Source organism: Aplysia californica, unplaced genomic scaffold (assembly GCF_000002075.1).
Source record: "Aplysia californica isolate F4 #8 unplaced genomic scaffold, AplCal3.0 scaffold00129, whole genome shotgun sequence".
NCBI classification, from domain to species: domain Eukaryota; kingdom Metazoa; phylum Mollusca; class Gastropoda; order Aplysiida; family Aplysiidae; genus Aplysia; species Aplysia californica.
This window is the reverse complement of record NW_004797399.1, coordinates 998808-1026601: the sequence shown is the minus strand read 5'-3', so window position 1 is coordinate 1026601 and position 27794 is coordinate 998808. Positions and strand designations below refer to the sequence as shown.

General features: G+C 39.6%; 1 protein-coding gene across 1 annotated transcript; it reads right to left on the bottom strand.

Annotated features, from left to right (window-relative positions):
• Positions 1-41: 41 nt before the first annotated feature.
• LOC101855483 (exportin-6) lies at positions 42-27776 on the bottom strand. Its single transcript, XM_005096461.3, has 24 exons — positions 27067-27776; positions 24768-24858; positions 23421-23533; positions 22809-23006; positions 21385-21544; positions 19731-19871; positions 18761-19033; positions 17718-17889; positions 17116-17242; positions 16500-16609; positions 15747-15855; positions 13824-13916; positions 13042-13271; positions 12422-12511; positions 11748-11898; positions 11024-11170; positions 10410-10599; positions 8350-8620; positions 7257-7316; positions 6092-6203; positions 4639-4794; positions 4111-4209; positions 3170-3400; positions 42-1130 (listed from the first exon to the last, which is right to left on the bottom strand). The coding sequence occupies exons 1-24, from the start codon at positions 27067-27069 to the stop codon at positions 1026-1028; spliced, it is 3432 nt and encodes a 1143-aa protein (XP_005096518.1). The 5' UTR covers positions 27070-27776; the 3' UTR covers positions 42-1025.
• Between the last annotated feature and the right edge of the window lie 18 nt (positions 27777-27794).

Here is a 27794-nt window from a genome sequence, read left to right as displayed (position 1 = left end):
TTCCTTTGCATACTCTCTATGATCGACACTGATGTTGCTACTTTTATTTTCAAAATGAGTTTTATTTCCATCTAACTTACAGAGCAATACCAACACCAATACCACAGTGATAACCAAACTATTCTAGTTTATGCACAAGCATTCAGCACAGCAACAGAAAGTTTCTCTCGCATCATCTCATGGTTTCAGAAAGTTCTTGAAAAACAAAATAATCCGTCTATGACACAGTCAAATATTTTACAACAGACTTAGCATAATACTCAAATAATATATAAATATATACAAAAATATATGTACTTTATCTTTTAAATGTACATAAAGACAGTGTACAAGAAAAATGTTGTAATATTCAAAAGTATGAACAATACAGTGGTAGGCAAATATAAACAAACACAACAAAATACATTTATTTAGCAAAGCTACAAAAAGCATTTAACTTACACCAAGAGCACCATATATTATTTATACAGACATGCTGAAAGTGACAGGCAGTGGAACCAATTTTGATTTGCTCAACAGAACAGCATTTATAAATCCAAAAGGTTGAAGTAAGGCTTTTGTCGTGCACTGGTTCTTTCTGTCCTCGAGCCAAGCAAACACATCCAGACTGTCCTTCTATCTTGGCCCCTCTGCATCAGTCCACAATGGAGGCAAACCATATTTTGCTCTATGGAACGAATTTCTCCAACAGGAGAGGGACTTTGATGGCAGCAAAAGAAAAGAATAGCACCACTCCCCACCCCCCTCCCCCTCCTCCCCCACACACATAGAAACACACACACACACACACTTCATTGCAAACTTGCACCCAGCCACTGAAATGAGCTCCCGACTCAAAACATGGAAGTCAAATTATCACACCTCATTCAATTTTTTTTCTTTAACAGAAAACGCAGAATCGATAAAGTGGATCTCCACAGTCATTTGTTGTGGAGGTGGGGAGGTGGGGATGGGGGGTTATTCGTTTCTTTAGCAGATGGACTTACATTGAGCAAACATTTCCCATTGACAGAAGTATTTTAATACTACGTGAATGAGATGGAACCTGCGGGCAAACTGCTGTTGATGAGTGAATAATAACGTATGTCGTTCACAAACCGCTGAACAGTCTGAGTGAAGGATGGCAAATCCTGCAAAGACAAGAAATAAGAAAAATGAAAATGATGGCAGTTTTGTAAGTTATAGATTAAAAAAATCTTTTCATTTTTTTGTGTAAAGAGAAAAACACTTTTAGCACAGAAAAAGCATGACAGACAAAGTGGAAAAAAAGCTGTACCAGTGGTGCTGTGAGACCATCTGCAAAATCTTTTTAAAAAAATAAAAACATACTGTTCACAGATTAAATAATGAAACTCTTAACCAATTTTAAGTAATCAGAAGCATAACATTAGGGGCAAATGAAGATGTTTACCTTTGCTTTGTAACTACTACCTGATCTATTACATGTGCATTCACACAACAAATTTCTTAAGTTCCAACCTGCTCTATGATTTCTATAAAAGAATGCTGCTTAAATACTTAAAGCTCTAGGAACATGATGATATTGAGCCCACTTCAGTAAAGAAAGTTATAAACTCGATAGTTTTTCAAAGTGCTATATTTAAAACTTTGCTCTGCCTCACAAAAAGTGAGCGAGGCCTCACTAAGAAAGACATCCTCAGATGCCCCATCTAAAAAATAAAGCACATTACATATTCCTTTTACATCCATTGTTTCGACTACAGGGTATTTTCTTTTCTTTTTTTCTTTTTTTTTAGTAGAGGGTTTTACAGCGTTCGCAACTGCATAAGGTCATATGAGCGCCAAGGGGTGGGTGTCAACAGAGAAGTCTTTACAGGGAATCAGACTTATTCTGCTCACCTCTCTAACTTCAACAGCACAAAGTCTGCTTCCACTATCAAGGCCCCTCGGAAATAGCAGGTCACAAGAGAGTTACAAACATACAAAAGAAGTAGAGGAAAATGACAATAGTAAAAATTAGGAAAGAAAAAGCAGCAGTTCCCTGTTGTGATCAGGCACAGTTATGAGCGTGACATGATGAATCAGCCCATTTACAATTCTACTGTGCATGAACGAGAAATGTCTCTCCTTTGGGAATGGCCTAAAGACACTACAGTCAGTGGCACCGCCCCAGGGGGGAGTATTTTCTTTCAGGGGCCAAATGTGGGTCAATTAGGTAGAAAGATGTGTAGGCGCTCATATGACCTTATGCAGTTGTGAGCGTCGTAAAAACTCTACTTAACACATTACACCCTAACTCGCCTGGGATCGCCCGTGAGTTCCCTTACGCGCTCCACCCTGACTCGCCCGGAACCGCCCCCGCCGACCCAGCGTCTTTAGAAACGAAAGTCTCGCCTTGACGAGACTCTTGGGCCGGGATTTTGATTTGCATAGTATAGCAGAAAGTTTCTTCTTTCGTTTGATACCGATTTTTTGGGTCAGTAGTTTTAGTATTAGAGCTGATCGAAGTGCGATCGCGTTACCGACACTTCGAAAGTGTCTCGACTTGTTGAAAAGCGACACAATTGAGTTCGAAAACGGAAATAACGATGGATTTGAGCAAAAATGAGCATGCGACAAATCAGATGGCTCAGATTTTGATGAAAACGTTGTAGGATGAGTTTGAGGCGATTCCGATTGATCAGACGGAGAAAATCTAGAATTTAGATCTACGGCCCGACCGCGAGGCTGAGAGTGAGAGTGACGGGTCGGACACCCCGATTGAACTAAAGTTAGAACATTTCCAACAGTTTGCGCATACATAAAGTTATATTTTTCTGAAACTACATTCAGTTTTCTTTTTAACTTTTATTTTTTCAGGATTTTTGGAATTTGTTTAGTATTTTTAAAATGTGTTTTTTATAGGCTAGTATTCACGGAAGGTGGGTTCTTTCCCCTTGCTTAGGATCTAACAATGGACTTCCCGTCCAGGCCCTTAGGGTGTAATGTGTTAAACTTCATTTTGGCAGACAGAGTAGATAAGTTGCAATAATCCCTTGATGATGCATGTTGGTCAGCAAAGACTACATGCAACGATTTAGGTAATCCATCTTAAAATTGCTACTGTTATCAGAAAAAGATAGACAAATAACTGAAGTTCAAGAGTCTTTCGTATACATCAGAAAAAAAACCAAACAAACAAGCAAATGAGCATGTCAGCCTTCCTCACCTGTTCCGTTTTAAAGTTGTTAGCAAGAACAGATTTCTGATTGTCGTCGATGCCTGGCAAGGAGTGCAAGAACTGCGGTAAGAACTGAGAGAAGAAAGCTTCAAAGTCTGCAGCGGCCATGTTGTACACAGAAATGACGATCTCTTCCTGTAGAAGGTCATGTGACTTCTGCACCAACACTTGCAGTAGCACCGTCAGGAATTGGGGACACATGACTTTCTTGAAGATTTTCTGAGAAATAAAAATGAGAAAATATAGATACGAAAGGATCTGTGATGTCAGTAACACTAGCACAGTGAGAGGAGAGCATAAGTTTTCACAGAATCATTATTGCTCGTTTCATAAAGAGAAGCACACTGATTTGACATCGAGAAAAGTATGAATGGGAAAAAGCAATTTACAATTTAACGACAAAATGATACAACAATTTGATTTTGGCTCTTTTAGTAAAAAGATGTAAACTGAAGTGGTATGGGCACATCTCCTGGTCATCTGGACTGGCCAAGACTATCCTACAGGGAACAGCACAAGGAAGGAGACAGAGGAAACAATAGGAAAAGAACATCAAAAGGTGGACTGGCCATGACTGGAACATCATATTGCGGAAAGCTGAGAACCCCGAGCAGTGGAAGAAGCTATTAGAAAAACCTACAATGGTGCCCCACTAGTCAGCCAGATTACAGGAAAGGTGAAGGTGAAGGAAAGCAACAATACCAACAAAAACAAGAGAAAGACTGTAAAATCTCAGCCTTCCAACCATCTCCACACGCACTTAGTTGGAGGCCACTCTGGTGTGGTCTGCTCCTTCTATTTCTTTAATTTAGTAAGAGCTTTACGGGGCTCGCAACTGCATAAGGTCATAAGAGAGTGTTCTATTTCTTTGACATTTCTTACTAAAACTTAAGTTGTAAGTAGCCTTTAGACAGAAGTCTTGAGTTTACCTTATTGTACAACTTCCACTTAAAGTGAAGGCTTTCCAGGGAATCAAGGTTCTGCCTGAAGATACTGATGTCCGACTGCAGGAAAGATTGTCCATATGCCTGGAACAAACAAAAAAAACACAATGAAAAAAGTAGACAGAAGTACAGTATAACAGGGATAGGTCGAACACAGAAGACTCGAAATCACGCATCCGTCGAACTGTGCCTTCAGTCCCATTTTTAAAAAATCCTTCTTTATCTTTGTAAGATATCTCTTGAACTATGAACCCCTCTACCTACAGAGGCAGGTCCCACTGAATTCAAGCTATCCGTGTTATACTGTACGAAGAAACAACTTACTCCTTGTATCTCAAAGTGCAGTGAACTTTGCATCTAAGGAATTCATAAGGAACAGCATTGTGAAACAAAGGTCTGACAAACAGGAGCCTTGCAGATACACATAGTTTAAAAACTCATTTTCACAATGTAAGTTTTTTAAGAGATGAGACCTCCCAATCTAACAACACATTATTGAATGGAGACAGTCACCTGTAAAATGGCCACAAACTGTTCGCTGTTCTCCAAGTCTTCCACTCCTTCCTTCATGGAGTCCAGCACTGAGCCTCTAAAGAAGTACCTCCAGTTGTTCATCAGGATCTCATGCATCAGGTGATAGGAAGTGCACTTTAAGTCTGGGGACTGGCGCTGGAAGAAAACACAAAAACAAGCTGGGTTTTGTTTGTTTGAGGTTTAGTTTAAGTAAAAGTTTTACGGCACTTGCAACACAATCGGATTGGGTAAATGACAAAGATTAGAGATATTACAAGAGAGTAACACACAAAGAAAAGGAGGAGGAGAGATAATGACGACAGATGTTTGGTAGAAAAAAAGGAAAAAACCAAGCTAGACCGCCCACCAACCACCCATTTTGTTTGAGTAAAGATAATATTTTGACCCAATAATGGCCATTAAGCACTGGGGGAAAAGAAAAAAAAAAGATAAATGGTAACAACAGAGGGAAAGATGTCCCACTTGTAACTGCCCACAAATAATTTGTCTTCAAGTGAACATATAAGTGTCACAAGCAATCTACATATTCCACAATACCCCATTTCTAGTGCAGTAGTTTTATTTGTGTCTTCACCCCTCACTGTGCACAATGTTGCAGGGCAATCAGCATGAAGGATTCACAATCAAAATTCTAATTCTTAACTTTGAACAGACTCATAGATGGTGAAATATGTAAGTGAAATAAAAAGCTTTCAATTCATCAAAATGCTTCCTTCGCGTACTAAGAGATTTGATAAGTGAAAAATTTACAGAAAATCATGTCACTGTTTATAAAATCCACTTATCGTATACGAAACCAATGATGCGTGTCGTCCCCCCCCCACCCCCCGGGGCAGTGCTACTGACTGAAGTGTTTTCAGGCCATTCCCAAAGGGGGGGATATTAACATGTTCTTATGCACAGTAGAATTGTAAATGGACTGATTTATCAATGTCATGATCATACAGTGCTGGAACAACATAGGGGGAAGTGCTGTTTTCTATTTCCTCATCCTTATTATCATCATTTTACTCTACTTCTTTTGTACGTTTGTCACTCTCTTGTGAACTGTTATTTCCAGGGTGCTTTGATAGTCGAAGCAGACGTTGTGCTGTTGAGGGTAGAGAGGTGAGCAGAGTAAGCATGATTCCACGTTTGGACTTCTCTGTTGACATAAACCTCTTGGCGCTCATATGATCTTATGTAGTTGTGAGCGCCGTAAAACCTTACTAAAACAAAACAATGATCCTTGGCACTCCAAAAAGTGAAATCAAGTCTACCTTTTCTTTCTTTTATTTTCAAACCTTTTTATACGAATTAAACTCTTTAAGCAAAAAGACGATGATGAAAGTAATTAACATTGAGCTAAAAAGAGGCCCCCAGTTCACCAAAACAAAACAAAATAATTGAATAAGTACATCATGCACAAGCTATGAAAACCACAATCACTCACAGGAGCCACGATGGGATGTATCTGGCCCAGGGAAATGGACACAACACGGGGGAGGAATGCTTTGAACTGAGAGCCGGGCTCTTGGACAATCAATTCCAAAAGAATAAGGAAACTGAAATAAAAAGCATTGTGGTCAAGGTGGAGACAGTGTACTTTTTAGTAATCATTAGATATACAACGACTACATCATGTACAACAGGCTGGGAGGATCCAAACGTTAAGCCAAACAAAATCAACGATAATGTCCTCAGGCTACCCTAGCCACATCTTTACCACAAGAATGCAATGAATTGAGAGCTTTTGTACTTGTTATTAATTATCCTGAAAATCTTTTCCAACTGATTAACCCCTTTGTGACCTATATGATGTACCCCGTTCATCATTTTTCTTATACGGTGAACAAGCCAAGATACGGCTGTGACGTACAGCGTTCGTCATGTCTTGCGAAGTGCGAGGACCATGATGATCAGCGGCGTTCATCATAGATTGTATAGTGCATGCTGCTTATATTAGATGCATTTCGTAAAACCAATTGCAGACTTACATTTGGGAATATTTTTTACGTACGAATATATCTTTTCCTTTTAAAGGCAGTTAGTAGTATTTGCAAACCAGGTCCAATTATAGGAAACTGACCACTTAACCTTTGCCCTACTCTGTGTCCCTGGGGATTCAAAACAGTACCCGGTGAAGCACGAACTAACTGTGTGCATGACGGCGTTAAAAACAGCAAAATGATGCGATAAGTGTTGCCCTAAAATGGCTAGTTAAGTCCAAATAGCATCCAGTATTGAGTAAGGTCAGAATCAGATGGGCTCACAACAGATGTGTAAACATAGGCAGTGAACCAACCAGTGTAGTCAATACACTGACAATGGCAACTCTTGACCGCATGAGCCAGAGAAAATTTTTATTCCTTAGGATCCTCTCCTCAGTAGACCTCATATTCAAAATCTGGATTGTACATCAATACAAATCATGAATCAAAGGCGTGATGATCACATCAGCATAAATTGACGAAACAATAGTATCTACTGTATTTCACCAAATTCATATAATATCAATATTCAGCCCTGTACATCAACCCCAATCTTAATTCTACTGGACCCCCTAAGATGATGCCTCATTTTTTTTTTTTGTGGAGCGAAACAGAAATTTCACTAACTTTTCAATAACTCTGAAAGCCCCACTGGTCTCTTGGTTGATGATCTGTGCCAACATGTCTCTGAAAAAAAATATTTAAAAAATTGACAAAATCATTCAAATGTTTCAAAATAAGGCCTATAGATAAAAATGAGATCATTGGACCCTTGTTATATAACACAACTGTTTCACAAAACAAACAGAAAGCAGCACCAATTACAACTGAGCTACCATGTTTGGCCATGCTGTTGATAACATGGATTTAAAAAAATATTTGTTAGAGATTCAGATAAAAAAACATTACAGAAATGTGGACACCTCTAGAGAACATTCTAAAAATGAGAAAATAACATCCTCAAACAAACTGTCAGAAGGCTGATGAGAACAGCAGGTGTAAAACTGAATGTTATACTTAAAATACAATCCAGAAATTCATTACACACAATTTGAGAAAGAAAAAAGAACAAAGAACGTTTAAAATGTTACTAATCCCCCTCCAAAGGACAAAACACCAATTAAATCTCATGAAAAGGTTGCTAAGCTGCTCACTTTTTAATCATATCAATAACAAATATTCAGACCTCAGTTTCTAAAAAAAAAAGTACATAAAACCTAAAACCATTTTTATTTAAAGTGATCTTAAAGTGACCAAACTATTTTTCTACCAGCGAAAAACTTTACAAGGGAAACCAGAAAAATGTGAACCCACATTACTGAATACAAAGCAAATACTGAAAAAAACGATAGTGAGAAGTACTTAGCCATTCCATAGGAAGAAACTTTAACTGTATATAGAGATTTTCTTGGCACCAGAGTTCCAAACAACCTTGTTATTTATATTATTATTTATACCAAACATAAAAATCAATGTTTGCAGAAACCCAGGGCAAAATAACTTACCATTCTGAGCTCAAATCAATCTTTCCCTTTATTACATTTATTGAGAGCCAATGACCATCAAGGATATCAAAGGACTTCTTAAACATTCACACACTCATTTAATCTCTGAATCCTTATGTTAAAAACACACACCAATACGACATTTTGATGTCCATCTTTTCTCAGCAAAATAAAACAAAAAGGAACACTCTCATAAAAATTTCCGACAAACTTACGACGAGAAGACATTCATAAAAGTGTGCACAATTTTCTCTAGGGACGCCATGCCCATCTGCACCCGCAGCCCTTTGAACACAGCCAGGAAGAAGGCCACAACATGACCTATGACCTCCGCGTCCTTGACATAGACCGGGAAGATGGCCAGTGCCGTCTGCGTGACCTCCTGCAGGGACAGGCAGCACATCTGTTTGGACTTGACCACCTCGCCGGCCAGAGACTCCACCCAGTCCTGGCACACCTGCATCGTCCACTTCACCACTGGTTTGGCTGAAACGTACCAGTACGACTGTGAGCATATCCACCCCACAAAGTAAGTACAGTCAAAGTTTTTTAGTTTTAGTAAGATTTTTACGGCACTTGTAACAAAATAAGGTCATATAAGTGCCGAAGAACAGATGTGTTACAAAAGAGTAACAAATATAATAAAAGGAGAGGTACGGACGATAGATGTTTGATAGGAAAGAAGGAGTGAAACATACCAGAGTACCCGCCAACTACTCATTAAGTACAGTCGAAGATGTCCAAGACGGCCACCCATTGTCAAAGAGAAAGGTGGTTGTCTTAGACAGGTGGACTTTGCGGACAGTTTCATTATAATGTAAAAATAAACAATGCAAGGGGGGAAGTGGGAAGAGGCCGTTCGTACAGGTGATTTTCTTAAACTAGTGGCCGTTAGAGCAGGTTCGACTGTATGCCACTGCCACACAAAGTTCCAGGTTAGAAAAATTCTACTGAGTTTCTCCTCTATTCAGTTCTGTCACTTCAACATTAGGAACTGCAGACTCAAACCCTCTCTATCAGCTTGTGTGGTATGATGAAGCTTTTTGCAGCAGACAATATAGGATAAGATAAAATAAGATAAGAGAAGACACGATAAGATAAAGTAAGATAAAACTTTATGATCCACAAGGGAACCTTTGGGTAGATATGTAGATGATGTGAGACGGGCTCCCCTTTAAAGATCAATTCTGCTTGTCTGCTGGGATATAACTTTGGGTTGGTCCTGACAGGCAGGGTCAAAGCAGCCCATCTCCTCAACTGTATCAATGGGGGAGGAACACATTTACAAGTTCAACTGTATAAACCAGGACCCAAAAACAAACACACCCCTTTACATCAGAGTTTTGAATGTCAGTAAGGAGAAGAAAATTGGACATAGTAACGGTCATTAGTAAGCCCAAACCAGAGGTGCACTCCTACCAAACCATTCCTTCCAAAGCACTGGATCTAACTGGACTTCAAGAACTAACCGCAGACGTGCCAACTTTTTCAGTACCCAATCAGAGACACCCACAATTTAAATAATAATAATAAACAGCATTTGTATAGCACACATTCCCGCTTAACAGCAAGCTCTATGTGCTTTACAATCTTTATTACCCCAAAAGACCTAATAGTATTCTGAAACAATCTCAACTTCCTGGGAAGCATACAGCACAATCTGCCATTTTATAGGCTCTTGATCACTAACATACTGACAAGATCTTTAGCAGCCTATGACTGGATACCCATTCCCACCTGTGTGAAATGGGGAAAATTCGTGTAAAGTGCCTTTCCCAAGGACACAACATCGGGCCTGAGGCTCAAACCCCTGAACTCGCAACCTCACGATTACGAGTCCGGTAGCCTTACCACTAGACTACCGACACCATTTCAGATTACGTAACAAAGAACACAATGACATAAAGTGGGACTGGTTTTGGTACAGTGTATGTGATAAGGCTTTTAGATTCCTGACTGCCAAATTAAGATAAGATAAGATAATACTTTATTGTCCCAGAGGGACATTTTTCTTGGCTACACAGGACCGTACATTAAAATTCAATATGAAAAGAAAAGCGGACAATAATGTATATATCACATCAGATGCATTATTCGACCACAAGCAGTAATTTATCAAAAGACCATTAGAGTTATATAGATACATGTGTATTCGAAACAGCAATACACATTGATGTTTATTCTGACAGTAGCTCATACTAGATGGGACAGTCCCGGGCAACTCAAGACAGTTGGAAAGCCTGTTACTGTTTCATGAGCAGCACAAAATGTTTACCTTGTTCTTGAGCAGCTGGGGAGGCAGCAAACTCGGGTGTGGCGGCCATCGCTGTGAACTTTGCCGTGAGTCGTGAGACGAGAAGCTTGTGGTGCTCCGCCCGCTTGTCCCAGTCCTGGTTCCCCGACACAGGCAGCGGCCACGGCAACACAAGGTAGTGGGACAGGGATCGGTACACCAGTAGCTGGACCTGGGGGTGGGGGGAGAAGATACCAAATTTGTCAATGTTATTAAAAATGTTTTCTGTCCCAACTGATATAATTTAACCGTTGGCTTCCTGATCAGTATTCCTAGAAATGTACATGTTCACTAAACTAGTTTCTGATAGGATGCAAAGAGTTAAATCATTCTGAAGGCACTAGAAAAATAGGAGGTACAAGAGGCAGAGGTAGACCGAGAGTAATCGGGCTCAGTGGGACACTGCATCTCATCACGCAGAGAGAAACAATAAAAATTTCCCTACTGTGGAATCAAACTCACCTAGACCCACCTGTAGTACCCACTAACCACCTACCAAATCTAGTCATAAGAAGAAAAAGCTCTCAAATGAAACAAACCCAGTACATCGAGCGCAGGACCAAGCTTACAAGACTAGCTGATTCCAGCACACAAACCTGCACAGAGAGAGCTTGGTACAGTCCTTGGATGGCATTGTCATACAGGGAAAGGACAGCCGGGGACTCCAACAGAAACGCCGGACGAACGGTTGTGCTGATGGACAACAACAAATGAGCGCTCGAGTGGACAATCTTCTCCGGAGTCTGAAGATACAAAAAAGATCAATTTTCTCTCTAGTCTGAAAATTCAAAAAAAAAATTCTTAAAAGTTGTGGGGATGGGCAACAGTAAACGAGTGCTCGAGGGGACAATTTTCTCTGGAGTCTGAAAATACACGAAAGATAAATTTTTTAGTTAGTTCGTAATAGTAGACGTTTTACGGCGCTCGCAACTGCATAAGGTCATATGAGTGCCAGAAGATTAGAGGTGTTACAAGAGAGTAACAAACATAAAAAAGAAGAAGGGGAGACAAGGATGATAGATGTTTGACAAGAAAGAAGAAGCAAACCACATCAGAGCACCCGCCAACCACCCACGATCAATTTTTAAAAAAGGAAACATATTATATTGATGTGACTGTACTGAGTTAAAAAATAGTGTAAACAAAATCTTAAATGCAATATATCGATCACTAAAAATCAACTAAACATTGATCACTAAAAACTAACTAAACATTGATCACTAAAAATTAACTAAACATTGATAACTAAAAAATAACCTTTCCCTGAAAAAAATCCCCCAAAAACCTCCCAATTTTCTCTTACTTTCCCAGCCGTCCTACCTGTTTGTTAATTAGAGGCGCCAAGGCCTCAGTGACGGTCATCACCATGGAGCGGAACTGGTCCTGGTGTTGGTTGGTGCGCAGGCTCTCTGAGTAGAATTGGGACATCCAATGGGTGTACGCCTTCACAGCAGCCAGCGACTGAGCATGTCTGGCAACAGAAACAGGACCAAAAAAACATTCGGTTTAGATTTTGTAAGAGATTTACAGCACTTGCAACACAAAAATAGTCATGTAAGATTACAGGGGTGACTAAAGAGTAACATACAAAGAAAAGAAGGAGGAAAGAGAAGGAAAACAAGTTCAATGGGAAAGAAGGAGCAAATCACACCAAAGCACCTGCCAATCACTCACAAACCCTTCATTTAAAGCCGTCTTTGTCAGCTTTTTTATAGCCAGCACCCACTTTTGTCAACTTTAAGAAGTTAAAATTTTCGTACCTCCCATCTACATGTAATTCCAAGCAGAGCATTAAATAACACTTGACACTACTCCGGCGATTCCCATCACCCACCAAAATTATCCAAGTCGCCCACTAGCGAGCAATATCGCCCCCTATGGAAAGCATTGGTTTAGATTTTTGAGTCTTTATCTCTGTAAAAACAAAACATCTACAGTTCAAATATTTGAGGTAACATCAGTTCAAATATCAGTGAAAATTGGAGGTAACGTACAGTTCAATAAAGTCCTGTTGTAATACACCGGCTGATGTGGTCACTTCAAACAGCTTGACACGACTTCCGTACGACATCACTTCCACCAGTCTGAAAAATCAGAGAAAGAGAATACTGAATACCTAATTTTTGTACCATCCAAGACTTGAATTTGTGATTTTTAGAGAAATTCCTGAAATCAAGTAATTCTCAAAATGTTAGAAGGTGTTGCAACACATGACATCATGCAATTCAAATCGTGAATTCAAAATGTTCACCAAAAACTAAATGGGCAAAATGAGAAAAAAGATAGAAGATGCATAAAAAAAGTTATGCAGTAAATACGTCTGCTAAGCTTCTTCAAGTGCCAGATCTAAAATAGACTCAGTTTAATGTTACTGTAACAAAACCGTCCATTATGAAAGGGGGAGTATATTGTGGCACATCTAAGAACTGAATGAATAAGTAATAATTATATGATTTACACTCTATCATTTCAAGGTTATTTTAGATGCTTCGTTTATATTTACAGCATTTGTTGACAGTCGTATAAAGAACAACCTTGACGAGTCTATAGGAAACTCGCATACCGTCACATAAAAAATCCCATCAAGTCTTCAGTCTTTAAAGCATAAACCTACCTGGTAACAATTTGAGCCCCATTTGAAAAACAGGCACTGAAATGTTCTCCGATGAAGTGAGTTGCCAGTCTGCCCAAAGCTTGCAGCAGTGAGGAAAGGTCTCGGAGGGCACAGTGCAATCGTCGGCAATCGTTCTCCGCCGAGACAAGAAGTTTCCTCTCAGAGCCTGAGCTGTCAACATATTTCTCCATTCCAAAAAAAGTTTCCACATACTCTTGAAATGGTTCCCACTGAAAAATGAAAGGTGAAAGAAAATTTGGATAGTCTATAGATAGTTCCCTCAGAACTATTTTGTCCACCCACACAGCGCGCAGAGTGCGCAACACTAATCCCCACAGACCAGGATACAGATGCAGTATATGCTATATCACACCGTCGCCTGGGCAAAAGGGACGACTTCTTGCCGTCACCGATCAGCAAAGTGTTAAGTGCCTGAACTTTGGACAAAATAGTTCTGAGGCGACGAGATCTTAACAAACTTGGCACTTTGCCACGTTCCCAGAACTGAAAATGATCTCATTACAAATCATCTTCACGAAACAGCAAATATTTTGTTTGATAGTACGTGTAACAATCTTTTTAAAACAATAACAAGATTTCTTCTGAATTTCTAAAAAAAAGTTCTAGTTTTTCGACAATATACTAATATTTTTCTGGCAACGTAAATAAAGAATTAAATTTGAATAGTGCATATGACAGAGTTGAATCCAATATAATCAAAGAAAAAAAATGCCTCCATTCTGAAAAGAAAGCAACCAAGAAGGAATAAAGATAAAACTCACCAATATTTGAAACACATCTGCTGTGAAAAGTTCTGCCACTTTAGCAACAAGTTCCAGATTCTGTCTCAAGAAATGTTGCCATTCTGTTTCATCCTGCAGAAAGCAACGGGTACATGGGTTAATTTATTCTTACTGCAACCTCTCATCACATTAAGGTATTGACAAAATAAGGAAAAGCTGGTGGGGTGGTTCGTGAATTAAGGTAAATGGTTATATCTGCATTGCCAAAGTATCTGACTGGATACCAGCCTCAAGTAAGTGAAGCTAGAAGGTAGAACAGAGTTATGATCTTAGTATGTTCTTAGGTTACGCATGAACCACTCAGCTCAACAGAGCACCTACTCTTCTGAACAGAAAAATCAAACCAACAGGCCCTTCATGCATGACACAGTACTTAATGATGAAAAGTAGAAAAAGAGCAAGCTAGCTCATACTGGGTGCCTTGGACAAAGAATTAAAATAACCGTTATGAGAAATTACTTTTTATTGTACTGCGCACCGAGCATTTAAAAAAAATAGAAATGCAGACTATAAATCATGAAGAAACTAGGGCTAGAACTTTGAGAAACTGCAAACTTCTACTTAAAAAACGAGGCTGGTATTAAGATGTATCAAGACAATAACATAATAAGCTGTATATATGTGTTTTTTTTAAAACAGCTACACCGAAGGCTACCAGAACATGAAGTTTATTTCCCATGACATCTTGATTGGGAACACAAATAGAAAAGTTATAAAACTGTTCAGAACCTGACATTTAAAAAAAATTTAAATCCTCAACATGGAGAGTTGCGCTTTTGAAGCATCCGTTCCTGATCTGAAATATCCAAAGTCTCTCCCCTGGAACTAACTAGTAACTGAAGGAAAGACAAAATGACTGATGGAAGAACAAAAGGGAACAGAAAGCAAATAAAGACATTAACATGAAAAATACTTAACAGCAAAAAAATATATATTTCTTCTAAGGAAAAAGAAGTATTGCAAAAAAAAGACATTAACCCTCATCCTGCGGGAGCCGGGTTTATGTAGCCCAATAAGCCTGTTTCGGCACCTCGCCTGCGTTCTGGTCCCGAGTCAGTGTAGCTCCTGGTTCAGCGCACGCGCAGCGCGCATCCTCTTACGTGTCATTCGGGTCCCGAGTCGGATCCCCATTCACGCAGGTCAAGTGTGTGCGCGTCAGTCTGCTTAAGTTTGTGTGCGTTTGTGGCCTTCTTCTAGAACCACCTGCGTTGGTTCGTAATCGAGGCATACGTCTCATTCAAAACATGCCAAGTTGATAGCTCTAGATGTTCGTCCAATGAAATTATAGAAGAAATTGACCCACTTAGACATGAGGAGCTCGAAAGGATAGTCAGGAAACAAGACTTCCATTTTTCTATACAAAATATTTCAAATGAGCTTGATTTTGTATGAAATGATACTACCTGATAAAAAATGAGCTTGTTTACTAGTTTTGAATACCCTTGTGCAGGTACAAAGAACAATTTGAGTGTAAAACATTCGGAAATTGACCTAAATTATCCCTTTTCGAACCTCAGGTCATTCATAACAACAAGAGCGTCCAGAAAGGTTATTCAAATGGGCGTAACTACTCGTAATGTCTTATCAGCTTGTGAGAGGGGGTTATATGTGTTTGTAACACTTTATAAATAGAATGCTATGAAGGATAGAGCGTTATTTTCATCATCAGTTAACACACTCCCGCGGTATTCATGTCGAAAACACACGTTTCCCGGCGCGCGCGCTGTACACCAACAGTACACACTGAGTGACCTCGGCGGCCTGCCCGGCGAGTCCGACGTAATCGGTTGCTGATAAGATACGCATCTGGGCACAGACGCAGGATAAGAGTTAACATGAAGAATATTCAACAGCAAAAAAAAATTGTTTCCTTAATTAAGGGAAAAAAAGTATTGAACTTACATCATCATCCAGTACATCATCGTCCAACTCCTCCAGTTCAGACTGATTGTAACGGAACTGCAGCTTCTGAAGTATACTGGCAAGCAATGATGTCAAGGCTTCTTTATATCTGTGGATAAGTGAAGTGGTTTGTTTGTTCATTTGAGGATTTGTTTTTGGTGGGGGGGGGGGGGGGGGTTTAAGTTTTGGTACTAGTTTTACGGCAGTTGCCATACAATTTGGTCATATAAGTGCCAAAGACTAAAGGTGTTTCCAGAGAGTAATGTACATAGAAAAAGAGGAGAGGTTTGACAGGAAAGAAGGAGCAAACCACACCCAAGCATTTTTTTTTAAAGTACACAGAAGAAAACCAACACAATAATGGTTAATAAGTGCAGGGATAAAGCAAAATAGACAGACAGAAACAAGTGAAGATAAAAAAAAGACAAAGGTCCAACCCATGGTGCCCTCCAACCACCCACTTCATTACCAGAAAACATTACCACAATATCAAGAGACAGAGAGTTCTAGGTAATTAGGACAGACCACACCAAAGGGTACACCATTATACCTGTGAATGACTATAAGAGAAAAAATCCACAATACCTTCATAACGGCTAAAGGCTGAAATTTTCCTTCATTTTCTCCACCCAAAGCATTTGAGAACCAGAGCAAATCTTAGGATTTTATATAGAAATTTTAAAAAAGATACTGGACATATATTCTTCAGTAGAAAAAAAAACTGATTAAAAACATTGTAACAGAAAGTAATACCTTGCTGAAATGTCGTCTAAACTTATTAATCTTGAGTCCAGTTTGCTGATTAAGAAATCCAGGAAAGTGGTCCAGATATCGAGACACCTGTAATAGCCGTCTATGCTGGGCTGAGGACACAGAATTTTTTTTAAGACATCAACAAAACGAAGCATCTGATTACTTTATATATGAGTTGGTTCATTCTGTATATTCAAAGTAAATGAACAGATTCAATATAAAATGTACAAAGTACTTATATAAGTACAGTCTAACTTGCTCTAATGGCAACATGTCCCACAAAATCGTCTGTACAATTGGCCATATCACACTATCCCCCCTCCCCCTTTTTAAGAAGGATATCATAATGACACTGTCCAAGATGTCCAGACGTCTAGGACAACCACTTTTCCACTCAACAATAAGTGGCTGTCTTGGACAATTTCGGCGATAATTTTTTACTAATCTACAGGAAATACACGATATTTTAAAACAAAACTGTGGGCCTATTAAAAATAAAAGCAATGATGTCTACATCAGCAGAATCAAGAGACATGTTTCTTACATCATAGAATCATAGTTGAATCTTAAAGCTTGAAAAGAATGCAGTTTATATTGTTAACAACGTGGCCCATACCTGTTTAAATGTATACTTGAATAAAAGGGAGAGAAATTCTAGCACTGGAAACTGCGGGTTGGACTCAAATCTTCGTAGATGGACGCTCACAAACAAGCGTAAGAAATCTGTGAATTTCTCAACATATCTGAAAAGATATTATGATACACATTATGAACATGATGGTGCAATGGACAGGTATTGATGATATTCAAGTAGGAAATAAATTTTATCAGTATGGATACCTTGCGGGCTTTGGTGCTGGAGGGAACTGAGCACTTATGGACCTGTCCGGTGTGCAATGACGTTGTTGCCCAGGACAGGTGATACAGGTAATAATAAACCATTACAAAGTAAAGACTTATAGATATTCTTAACTTCCACATTCACCACTACAAGAACAAACAAACATGACCAAAACAATTTGTGCCGTTGATATCTATTCACATAATATCTATAAGGGCGACCACAATAACAATAACTTTCCGGAAGCTTCTAAAATAGCCTGAGCAATAAAATTCCTAACTAGAGGTCCAGCTTCTAAAATAACTTGTGGGCCAAATTGCCTACCTAGAGGCCTAGCTTCTACAAAAATCGTCGTGTAAAAAGACATAACTACTCACACTTCATCCAGCTCCTCGAGTCTGTTTCCTGTGGAACTCGTATTACTGGACTTTGTGATTTTCTGTAGCAAACTGAATGTCTGCTGGAACATCTGAAGCAGGAAGTCTTCAAACTCTTGGGGCACACAATTTTTCCCCAAGATTTCATTGATGCAGTTCATGGCCAGAATTCCTGGGAATCGAAGTTTCTCTTCTAATTTGGCGAATCAACACCAAGGGAATCGTAATTTACTTTACTCTATGCTTATGCACCTTTTCTGCATGAAAAAGTGCATAAACAAGTATACAACAAGCGGGTTCAGCATTTAAAACATATCACCATAGGCTTTAGAATTAATGTCAAATGCAATGTAATGTATCAAAATTAAAATTGTAACCTACTTTTTCTCTCTATTATTCAGAGGAATAAGTAAAATTGAAGTCTAATAATTCAACGTAAAAACAACCTGTATCTGGCAGTGGAAAAATTAAACATGTGCTACACCAATCTTGACTGAAAATGAAACAAACACGGCTTACAAAGACACCCCAATGAACACACTTTAGATCAACTAGGAGGCAGGCTTCTTATCCTGCCTGTCAGGGCCAGCCTGAGCTGAGGGTGACAAAATATCCCAACAGAAAGTTTGAGATACTCGATACAAATTTCTACCCACTCAGGAATCAAACTCCGGTCTCCTGTGTGCAACAGCGAAGCACCTCACTGCTGCAACACAGACATCATCCACCTACATAGAACAGGGGAAAAGTAACAAGGAAAATGTAACTAGGAACAAATCATCATCACTGCCTTTCTCCCCCTGGGTAAAGGTATAGGCCACGAACAAACACTTTCCATCTTTCCCTATCCTGGGCTAACCGCTTAATGTTGTTCCATGTCTTCCTACTTTTCTGTACATCTATTTCGGTGACTCTTCTCTAGGTTCCACGTGGTCTTCCTCTTGATCTTTAACCCTGTGGGTTCCATGTCAACACTTTCCTTGTCATGGAGCTGCTTGACTTCCTGAGAGTATAGGAACAAATAATCAGTGTAAAAAGCTCACCAAGTTTGTGGGTGCTGCTACTGAATGCTCCACTCCTGGAGCTCCCCGCACTGTTGCTCTCCACCGAGGGCTGGCAGCCGAACGCGGCAAAGTGAAATATGGTGGACAGCAGCTGAGGCCTGACTACTGTCGACAGCGGGATCCATGATAGGAAGTGGGAAAGGCACGTGAGTCCCGTCCAGCACAACTGATGCGAGGCCTCGTCTAGTGGGGGGAGGGCCTCCATCTGTGGGCCTCGGTTTGGACTGCCCAGTAGCAAGGACACAAAGTTGGCTGAAAAGAAAACAAAAAGCAAGGTTTAGAATCCCGCAAAAACACGCTGATACACATAGAAACTACATGTAGATGCGGTGTTAGTTTTAGTCAGTTTTACAACACAAATAGAAAGATACTTAAATCTTACAACTTCATAGAATCCCTCTAGTCTATAAACTTCAGACAATAACAATACGGAACAGTTGTCTTTACGATTACATCTACTTGAAAAATAATAAAATACAGCATTGTATTTGAGTATCAATGTTATTCTTTAAAGTGAAGACAGCTGCATTAACACAACAGTCATATCAGATGCTCGTAAGCTAAAAGTCTCAAATAGCCTTGGTGACATGCATAAATGCAGCAAACATCACAGCACTCTCCATAAGCACAGGTTTTTAGGTGGGGCTTAACTGAGTTAGTGTAACACACACAGATATTTCAATGATGTTCTGCTCTAAGTAAATTACTGGAAGAAATAAAACAAACATTATTTTGTTTCAAAACCATTGCTTGGGTCAATCTGTAGGTTCTAAATAGAAATCAGACATAGGTGTGCACTATAAATTAGTGTGAAAGTACTACTTAAAGTTTCCCTCGTCATTAAAATCAGAACAGGATTTTGTGCGTGTTGAACAATTTTCAAGAAGCAAATCAAACTATTAGAGCATAACACCATCCATATGGAATACACATTCAGTTTCCCACTGACCATTAGCAATGGGAGATGAAGAGATGAGTTGGTTTGTGGTTTGTCGGGACGACCTTGAGCTTCCATCACCGGAGGTCGGGGACGGGGGAGGTGTGGCCACAACCAGGTGGCGGTGCTTCTCCAACATGGCCTCCAGAATATCTTCACATGGAGCAAGGATAGAGGAGGGGGGGGGGGGATTTACTTCAGTCAGTACAACATATAGAATATACAGAACATGTGTCATGACATGGTGGAATCAGGTGCTCGACAATTTTTTAGCATGTGGAGTTATTGGTATCATCTGAAAGCTTATTCATTTTCTTTGCTTTCTACGAAAAAAATACCCATGTATCTTGAATAGAATTCAAGATATTAGCGATTAAAGGAGGTGGGGACAGCCTGGTTTCAAAGGTAAAATTAGTAAGAAAATGGCCACCAAAGTTTGGTGACTTCTATAGCTTGAGATTCCTTGACAAATGAAAATTTAAAAACTTTGTGCCATCAATCAACGTTTTTAACTAAAATTCTAATGGAAATGTGATTTAATATGGACATAGAAGATTTTGAGCCAATAAACAGAAATTTGATTTAAATTGCCAAACTAGAGGCAAAATGCCCGTTTCTTCTATTTCCTTTTTTCGATGAGCGCCTGATTTCACCACAATGCACACATGTCACTTTTAGATTTCATACCAAAAGAGGGTCACGACAAGGTGAGTTTACTCCCCTTGGACATACAGAGTTTAAGAAAAGGGAAATATAAAGATCAGTCTGAAACATTACCAGAACAATTCCAAACGAAAACATTCATTTCATTATACAGGGATGCCCCCAAAAACGTTAAAGGATTTGAGGTCTTTATCAAGTATCCTCATCTATCTGCTGGGATATCTTTTCCTCTCATCGTTTAAATTATCTTAATTGTGTTTATGGGTGCACAAAACATTTACAATTAAAATGAAGTCAAAACAGTCCCAGGTAGCCACACATTGCCAAGGAGAAAAGTGGTTTCCTAGACTGATGGATCTCTTGGGACAGTGTAATAATCTTAAAAAAAAAAAATGCAAGTGAAAATTGGAAGTAATCGTTAGTACAGGTGACTGTCTTTGAGAAGTGGCCGTAGAGCAGGTTTGACTGTATGTACAATTGAGAATGATGAGCACATCAGGCACTCGGTGTTGTAACAGTCTTAGAACTTCTTTCTGCCTCGACATGCTGAGGTCATTCCTGGGGGCTCTCCTGAATTGAGTCAACACCTACATACTTTTACTTTTTCATTTTCTGTTGCCATAAAGCATCGAGGGGAGATAGTTTTCTGTGGTAGGCCAGCTCCGCAGCTCTTTCAGTTGGGACATTATGATTTCTCAGGGTTTACTTGACGCCCTCAATCCACCTTTTGCGTGGCTTTCCTCTCCCTTTATAGCCTGAGTGCTTGGTGTTAAAGGCCCTCGAGGCTGGCTGGTTAAGTGACATACGTAACAGGTGGCCAAACCATTTTATTCTCTGTCTTTCTGTTAAATGCAGGCAAGACTCAGTGCAAATAGCTGCTCTTACTTTTTCATTTCTCTACCTGTCGTCTTGTGATGTTAAGGATTTTGCAGAGACATTTCATCTCGCATGCAGTGATTTTGTGTCAGTGGGGGCATAAAATATTTGCAAATAAACTACACACTGTTGAGAATATTGAGGACATTGGGCACTTGGTGTTGCAGCAGCCTCAAGAGTTCTTCCTTCCTGGACATGCTGAGGTCGTCCCTGGGGGCGGCCAACTCCTCGGACACCGTCTGCAGCAGGACCACACCCAGCAACGCCGTCTCACTCTGCTGGGCCAGCTAGGGACACACACACAAGACAACATTCGGTTTTTTTAACCACATTTAGATATTACTAGTAAAAACATGCTTGTACTTTTATTTTAGTAAGAGTTTTACAGCACTTGCAACACAATAAGGTCATATAAGTGCCGAAGACTAGAGGCGTTACAAGAGAGTGACAAACACAAAAAAAGAAGGAGGAAAGATCAGGACGATAGATGTTTGATAGGAAAGAAGGAGAAAACCACACCACAGCACCTGCCAACCACTCACAAGTACACTTTAGACAAACCAATTCATACTTGTCATATATTATATACAATAGAGTTCACTCGACATAAACGCGGTTAACCTAAAAACAGTGGTAAACAAAAACAAATAAGAATCCCAGATTTTTTTCTAAGCCGTGTGAGAAATCTCTCTTAATCCAAAATACTATTAAACCAAAGAAACACTGGCAATCCAGCAGATTTCGGTTTAAGGAGTCCCGACCCTTCACAGCATGATGTTATTTAAACAATTTCAAATGCAATGCCCTTTTCAAACACATGTCCTCTAAATTTTACCCAATGCAACATTGTAAGGTACTTAAAGAAGCGAGACCCCCAAATTTAACATTCATCTCAGATAGTAACGAAGCAAAATAGGCTCCAAAACCCCAAATCCTTAATCTCATGATTACGAGTCTGGCAGCCTTACTACTACACTACCAACATCCTGAAAACGTTGTAAAAGAATTTGTTTTTTGTATTTGTAAGTGTTTTACAACGCTCGCAACTGAGTAAGGTCATATGACACATTAAACATTTTCAGTCAGTAGGAAATTTTAAATTTTGCCCAGGTGGCGGCCGAAGCCTACTCTTATCGATTTTAGACCACCAAGGGATCTTTAACGTGCACGACTTGCACACGGGACCTACGAGATTTTTCGTCCTTGTCTGAGAAGGCTAGGTGTAGATCTTTCCTACCAGGAGACCAGGGGTGTGGCTGAAAGACAGCAGTAAGAAGGCGCCAAGGAGAAACAATAGAAAGGCTCCAGAAAGAGTCAGAAGCCCAGAGGAGGGGCAAAGGAGGTGAGGGGGTGGAGGCCGAAAGTGGGGACGAAGGGCAGATGACAGAACATTGTTAGAGAGGAGACAATTTTTTAGAGAAGAAAATGTTTCCGCCGCTACCCGGATGCGAACCCGGGACATTTGAAGGGAGGCGAACACCTCAAGGCCACGAGAGCCCCATGAGATAAAACTATTGAATCGAAACAGAGAGACGCAACAGTGAAGTTCACCTGCAAAATGTTTGAAAAGAAGTCTGGGTAAAAGTGTGGCCAGTCATTGCGTCCTATGCTGACCAGCAATTTAGCAAGTTTGTTTCTTATGTAGCTGGGTAACGTTGAATGATGCTGTAGTAATGAGTCGTAGATTCTGCTTCGAATCTCCAGCTTTTCATTTGGCGACAAGTTCATCCATTTTCGGCTTATAACACTCTGTGACAAAAGAAGGAAAGAAACAACAACAAAAACCTTCAAAATTAAATAAGCCTTTTCAACATGAAGTTAAAATATAATGCATGAAAATCAAATATAATATTTGTCTTTTTCATTCAATTTAATCCACAAATGGATGATTTAAGATTTAATTATATTGAAAAAAAAAATGTTCGGAACAGAGTATCCATGTGACACTATGTATTGTGTGACCTTGATGTAACCTCTGAACATATTTTCTAAAATACTCATTGTACTTGCAATTGTAACACTAAATTTCCCAACAGAGATAAAAAAAAGAGTGACATTAATTCTGATTCATAAAATTCACTTTAATGGTTTTTACATTTCATATTAAGACAAAAATAAATCATAGACACCAGTCAAAAAAGAGACAACAATCCTCTTTCAAACCTCAATAACATTCAAGCAAAACATCTGGACGTATTCATTTTGAGTATTGGCCATGAAGAACAAGCACATCTCCCAAGCATTGGACATCTGAGTGAACTCATTTAGGGTCGTTTCTGTGGAATAACATATATTTTTTTAACGTAGGTGATTTTACACCCCCTCTGAAACAATTTAGATCATTTAGGAGGCAAGCTTCCAACTCTAACTGCCAGGGCTAACAAAGACTGAGAGGGATACAATCCTAGCAGAAAGATCGAGATACACAATAAAAATTTCTTACCATGCAGGAATCATTTGTGAGGAGCAACCAAAACTTTTTACTTTGGATCAGAACAAAATATTTTCACTCAAACACTGACTATCCACTGTTTGGGACTCATGAACATGAACAGAGTAAAAAAAAATTCAACTGGCTTAAACATCAACACTGCTTTTTAAATTGACAGAGACATTTTAATGGACGAAATTTAATGAGTTGCCTGTCATACTTTAATAAAGAGATATCATAAAGCAATGCTTTTAAGAATATTAAAAGTTCAAAGCATACAAACTTTCCTCCACTAAAGAAACAAAAAACAACAGTAATTACGTGATCTTTTCTTTCAATAAACTTTTGAACTCCTGTTCCTGGAGAGATTAGGAAAATAGATGTTTGAAAGGGAAAAGGCGAAAAATACACAAGAGCATTCGCCAACCACACACAGTCTGTTTCCTGTCAGACTAAAAGGGGAATGGTGGAGACATGGTCACTGCACAGCCGCGTAGTTCCCGGGGCCCTGTACAAGAGACAGGGGAGCAAAGAATAGGACCAATGTATCCGTACCGCACATGTCGTAGAAGCCGACTAAGGTCGGTTTGGCAAAGGGTTAGCAGCCCTTTCCCATAAAATAAAAAACAGCTACAAAAACATCAACAGCAAAAACACGACCGCCAGTTCTGGAAGATGGAGGACCTTCATCACAAGAGAGAGGAGAGAAAATAGAGTGTAGAAAGACGCTGGGTGGTGAAAGCCGAAAGGAAGCCACCAAGCCGAGAAACCTCCTGTCGACCAGAGGAACCATCAAACTTGTCACCTGGAATGTTCGTACAATGTACAAGGCAGGGAAGGCACTGCAGGTTGCTAGAGCGATGGAGGCCTAAATGACATGGAGGCGAGCGGTACAAACGGAAATGGAAAAGGCGGGGACATCATGGAAACAGCTACAAAAGGATGCACAGGACAGGCTTCAGCTGGAGAAATGTTGATGGCCTATGCTCCACTGGGAGTTAAAAAAGGCAAGAGAAAGAGAGAGAGAGACATGGTCACTGCAAAAGGAGGACAAGAGAAAATTTTGATGCATGCCCTACCTATCTCTCTTTTCCTCTCATTGCCAGTCTGTGGGGCAAAGAACTCATTCATAAGAGCAGTCAAACCCTGGAGAGATTCCTCAAGATTAGCCTGAAAGAGAAAGAGAACCCCAAAAGATTACACGGCACCTTGGAAACAAATACATATATTTATTTAGAACATCACGCAAGAAAAAAGCTATTTCTCAGAGAGCAAAATGTCATTATCATAAGACCTAATTCACATAAACAAAATATAGCAGTGAAAAGAGTTAATAAATTACATTACAGTTAAATAAAATTGAACATGTACGTTGAAGACAGAATCAGAAGGGAGATTTTTTTTTTTATTCCACCAAGACATTTCCCATCTTTGCCAGGGGAATTTAGGGGCAATAGTATCAGGAAGTCCAACTGTATTCAAGGGTCACCTGCCCAGTTGGCAAACAGTGGTCAAACTTCACACCTCCAAAGTGCTATCCTAGCTGCTCTGATAGCATGCATCAGTCTTACTATCAATTGCCACCAATTCTTGCATCTCATTAGGACTACTGAATGTTTGACCAATTGAAAACAGAAATGATTGAACTTTTTCCTACCACCCTTGGCCTCACCCATCAATGTAATAAGCACAAGTAATCAACCAAAGCCACCCTTCCCCTGCATGTTACAACAATTAGAAGAAGTTTTCCTCAACTGGTCGTACTTCAGGGCATTAGGTAGTGACAGTGGTCAAATTTCATACCTCTGTCTACCAAGGGAAGTTTCCATTCCGGAGCGTCACTTGAGCACTTTAAGTAAAGATGAAATTTCACACTTACTTCACCCTGACCATCTGCATTGCTCAGGGCTCACATGGGTGGGGTATCAGCTACCCCAAAACTGCACCCTTCCCTTCTCCCTCGCTTGACGGCGTGGCATAAAGATTAGAGCTAGAGGAACCAAACTAGAGAGTATAGTTCCAAATAATAATAAGGGTTGAGCGGGCAAAGCCGTTCTGACTTTGACAGGACAAAACCATCCGTAAGGAAGTATTTTCTCTCTGTTTTTTCAGGTTGTGAATCTTTGGCTGTCTTAGATAGGAATTTATCAAGACGGGAGGCGGGATATTCCATCGTGACAGGTCTCTGTAATGGCAGGTTCAACTGCATACCAATTGAAACTGACTTTTTCTGTAATACCAGAGTCTCATAGTCTAACTTTTCAGAATGCTCGGCTTCTTTTTGAAAGCCACTTCTTGAAATAAAAGTTATCAGTCACTGAAAAATTTTTTTACTCTAAGTACATTCATATCCTGAAAAAAAAGAGTTCAATAACTTTTATTTGAATAATATTCTAAATCACATTGAATCTGGGAGAATCATACAGGCAGAATAGTTGTGGTTTATAATTCGCTGTGATTACCAGACAAGCCAGAATCACGTGAAATAAGTAAACAAACTCAGTGTAGCCTAGTGAGTGTAGGAGAATGGGAGCACGGGGGGAATATAAACAGACGGCGAAGGTTAAACTGGCCTTCCGAGCCACGACTAAAACCTAGTTTGAGCAGGGATCGACGTTACTGGTGGGTCGACACAGTGGATGGAGCTCCGGACCTGTACGACCCACACTCATCGTTCCCCGCTCGAAACAGTGAGTATTGAAACCAACGTAAATAGACTAACGAGTAGAATCTAGGATTAGATAGCAGTTATCCTCTCATTACAATAATATCACAAAAACATGTCTTTCTCAAACCAATTTAATTTATATATTATGAACAACTTTTAACTTTATACACTACACTGATGATTGGTAGCATCTATTGGGACACGTGTCAGTTTTTAAAAGCTCCTGTGTATATATTTGGACATATGCGTCCTTCTACTCTAGCATTAATGCGAGTATAGCATATTGTGGATCTTTTTCTTTTTGAGAATGAAGCGCTTCTCATTCTTTTTCGACCAATGCATCTTTGCAGTTTGCATAAAATTTCTAAGACCAGGAAATGCGCTGTTGGCGTTGGAGGGTGCTGAAAACCAATCTCTACCTGAAATGACCTGGGGGGGGGGGGGCTGAGGCTCCACAGGATCGTGTCTGTGTCTGAATAGTCACACCCCTGATGATAAGCAAAAATGCCATAAAGTGGAACTGGCCTCATAGTTCCCCCTTACATTTGATACCGTGTCAGGTTAAAAACTTTTAAAATTCCCAGTACAAGTACAATATTCTTACAGTACAAGTAAAACTTTGTAAAAAAGCCATAAATTCTTTATATATAGATCTATGCAATATATATTATATACATGTTAATATTCTTTAAAATGGACAAAAACCTTACCATCTCGTCTTCTTGGGCTTGGGGGCTGTACTGTAAAACAACTTTGAACAACACAAAGGTTTCTACTGTATGCCAACAGAGGAGGGCAGTTCAACCCTCTATCAACTTTTCATAGTCTATAGCCATTCATTAGTGTATAGATCTAGATCTAGTACGGAGTGTCATTTACATTAAACAGACAGCATTCTCATTCTCTTTTTTATTCTCACTCAATTCTTTGGACTGCTTTTTTCTAGCTTTTCTGCTAACAAACCCAGAACAAATTATGGCCTCATAAATTAAATGGCAACCTCACTGACGATGGGCTAATTTACAGATCAGCTTCGAAATTATTCAGTCACTTTCAAAGTTCTTTTCCTTATAAACCAAGACATCAGACTATAGAGCCCACTATACGCCACACCTACTCTCATCAACCATTCATTCTTGCTCACTGATACAATAGTCAGTCTCGGTCAATCATGAAGACAGACTCTTCCTCCACCAAATATTTGAAGTTGTATCAAATTCTTGTCTTGCATCAAATGTTCTTTAACGTGTAATGTCTCAAGAATATCACCAAACACCAGATCTACATTTTCCTTTGAGGAAACACAACTATCGCACAACAGGCATGCTGAACGTCGGATCGACATTCGTTTATCTCTCTTCTCTCACTCTGGCTCTCTCAAATCGCACCACCACCATCCGAGACAATGACGGTTACTTCCCCTGGGCAGTCATTGTTT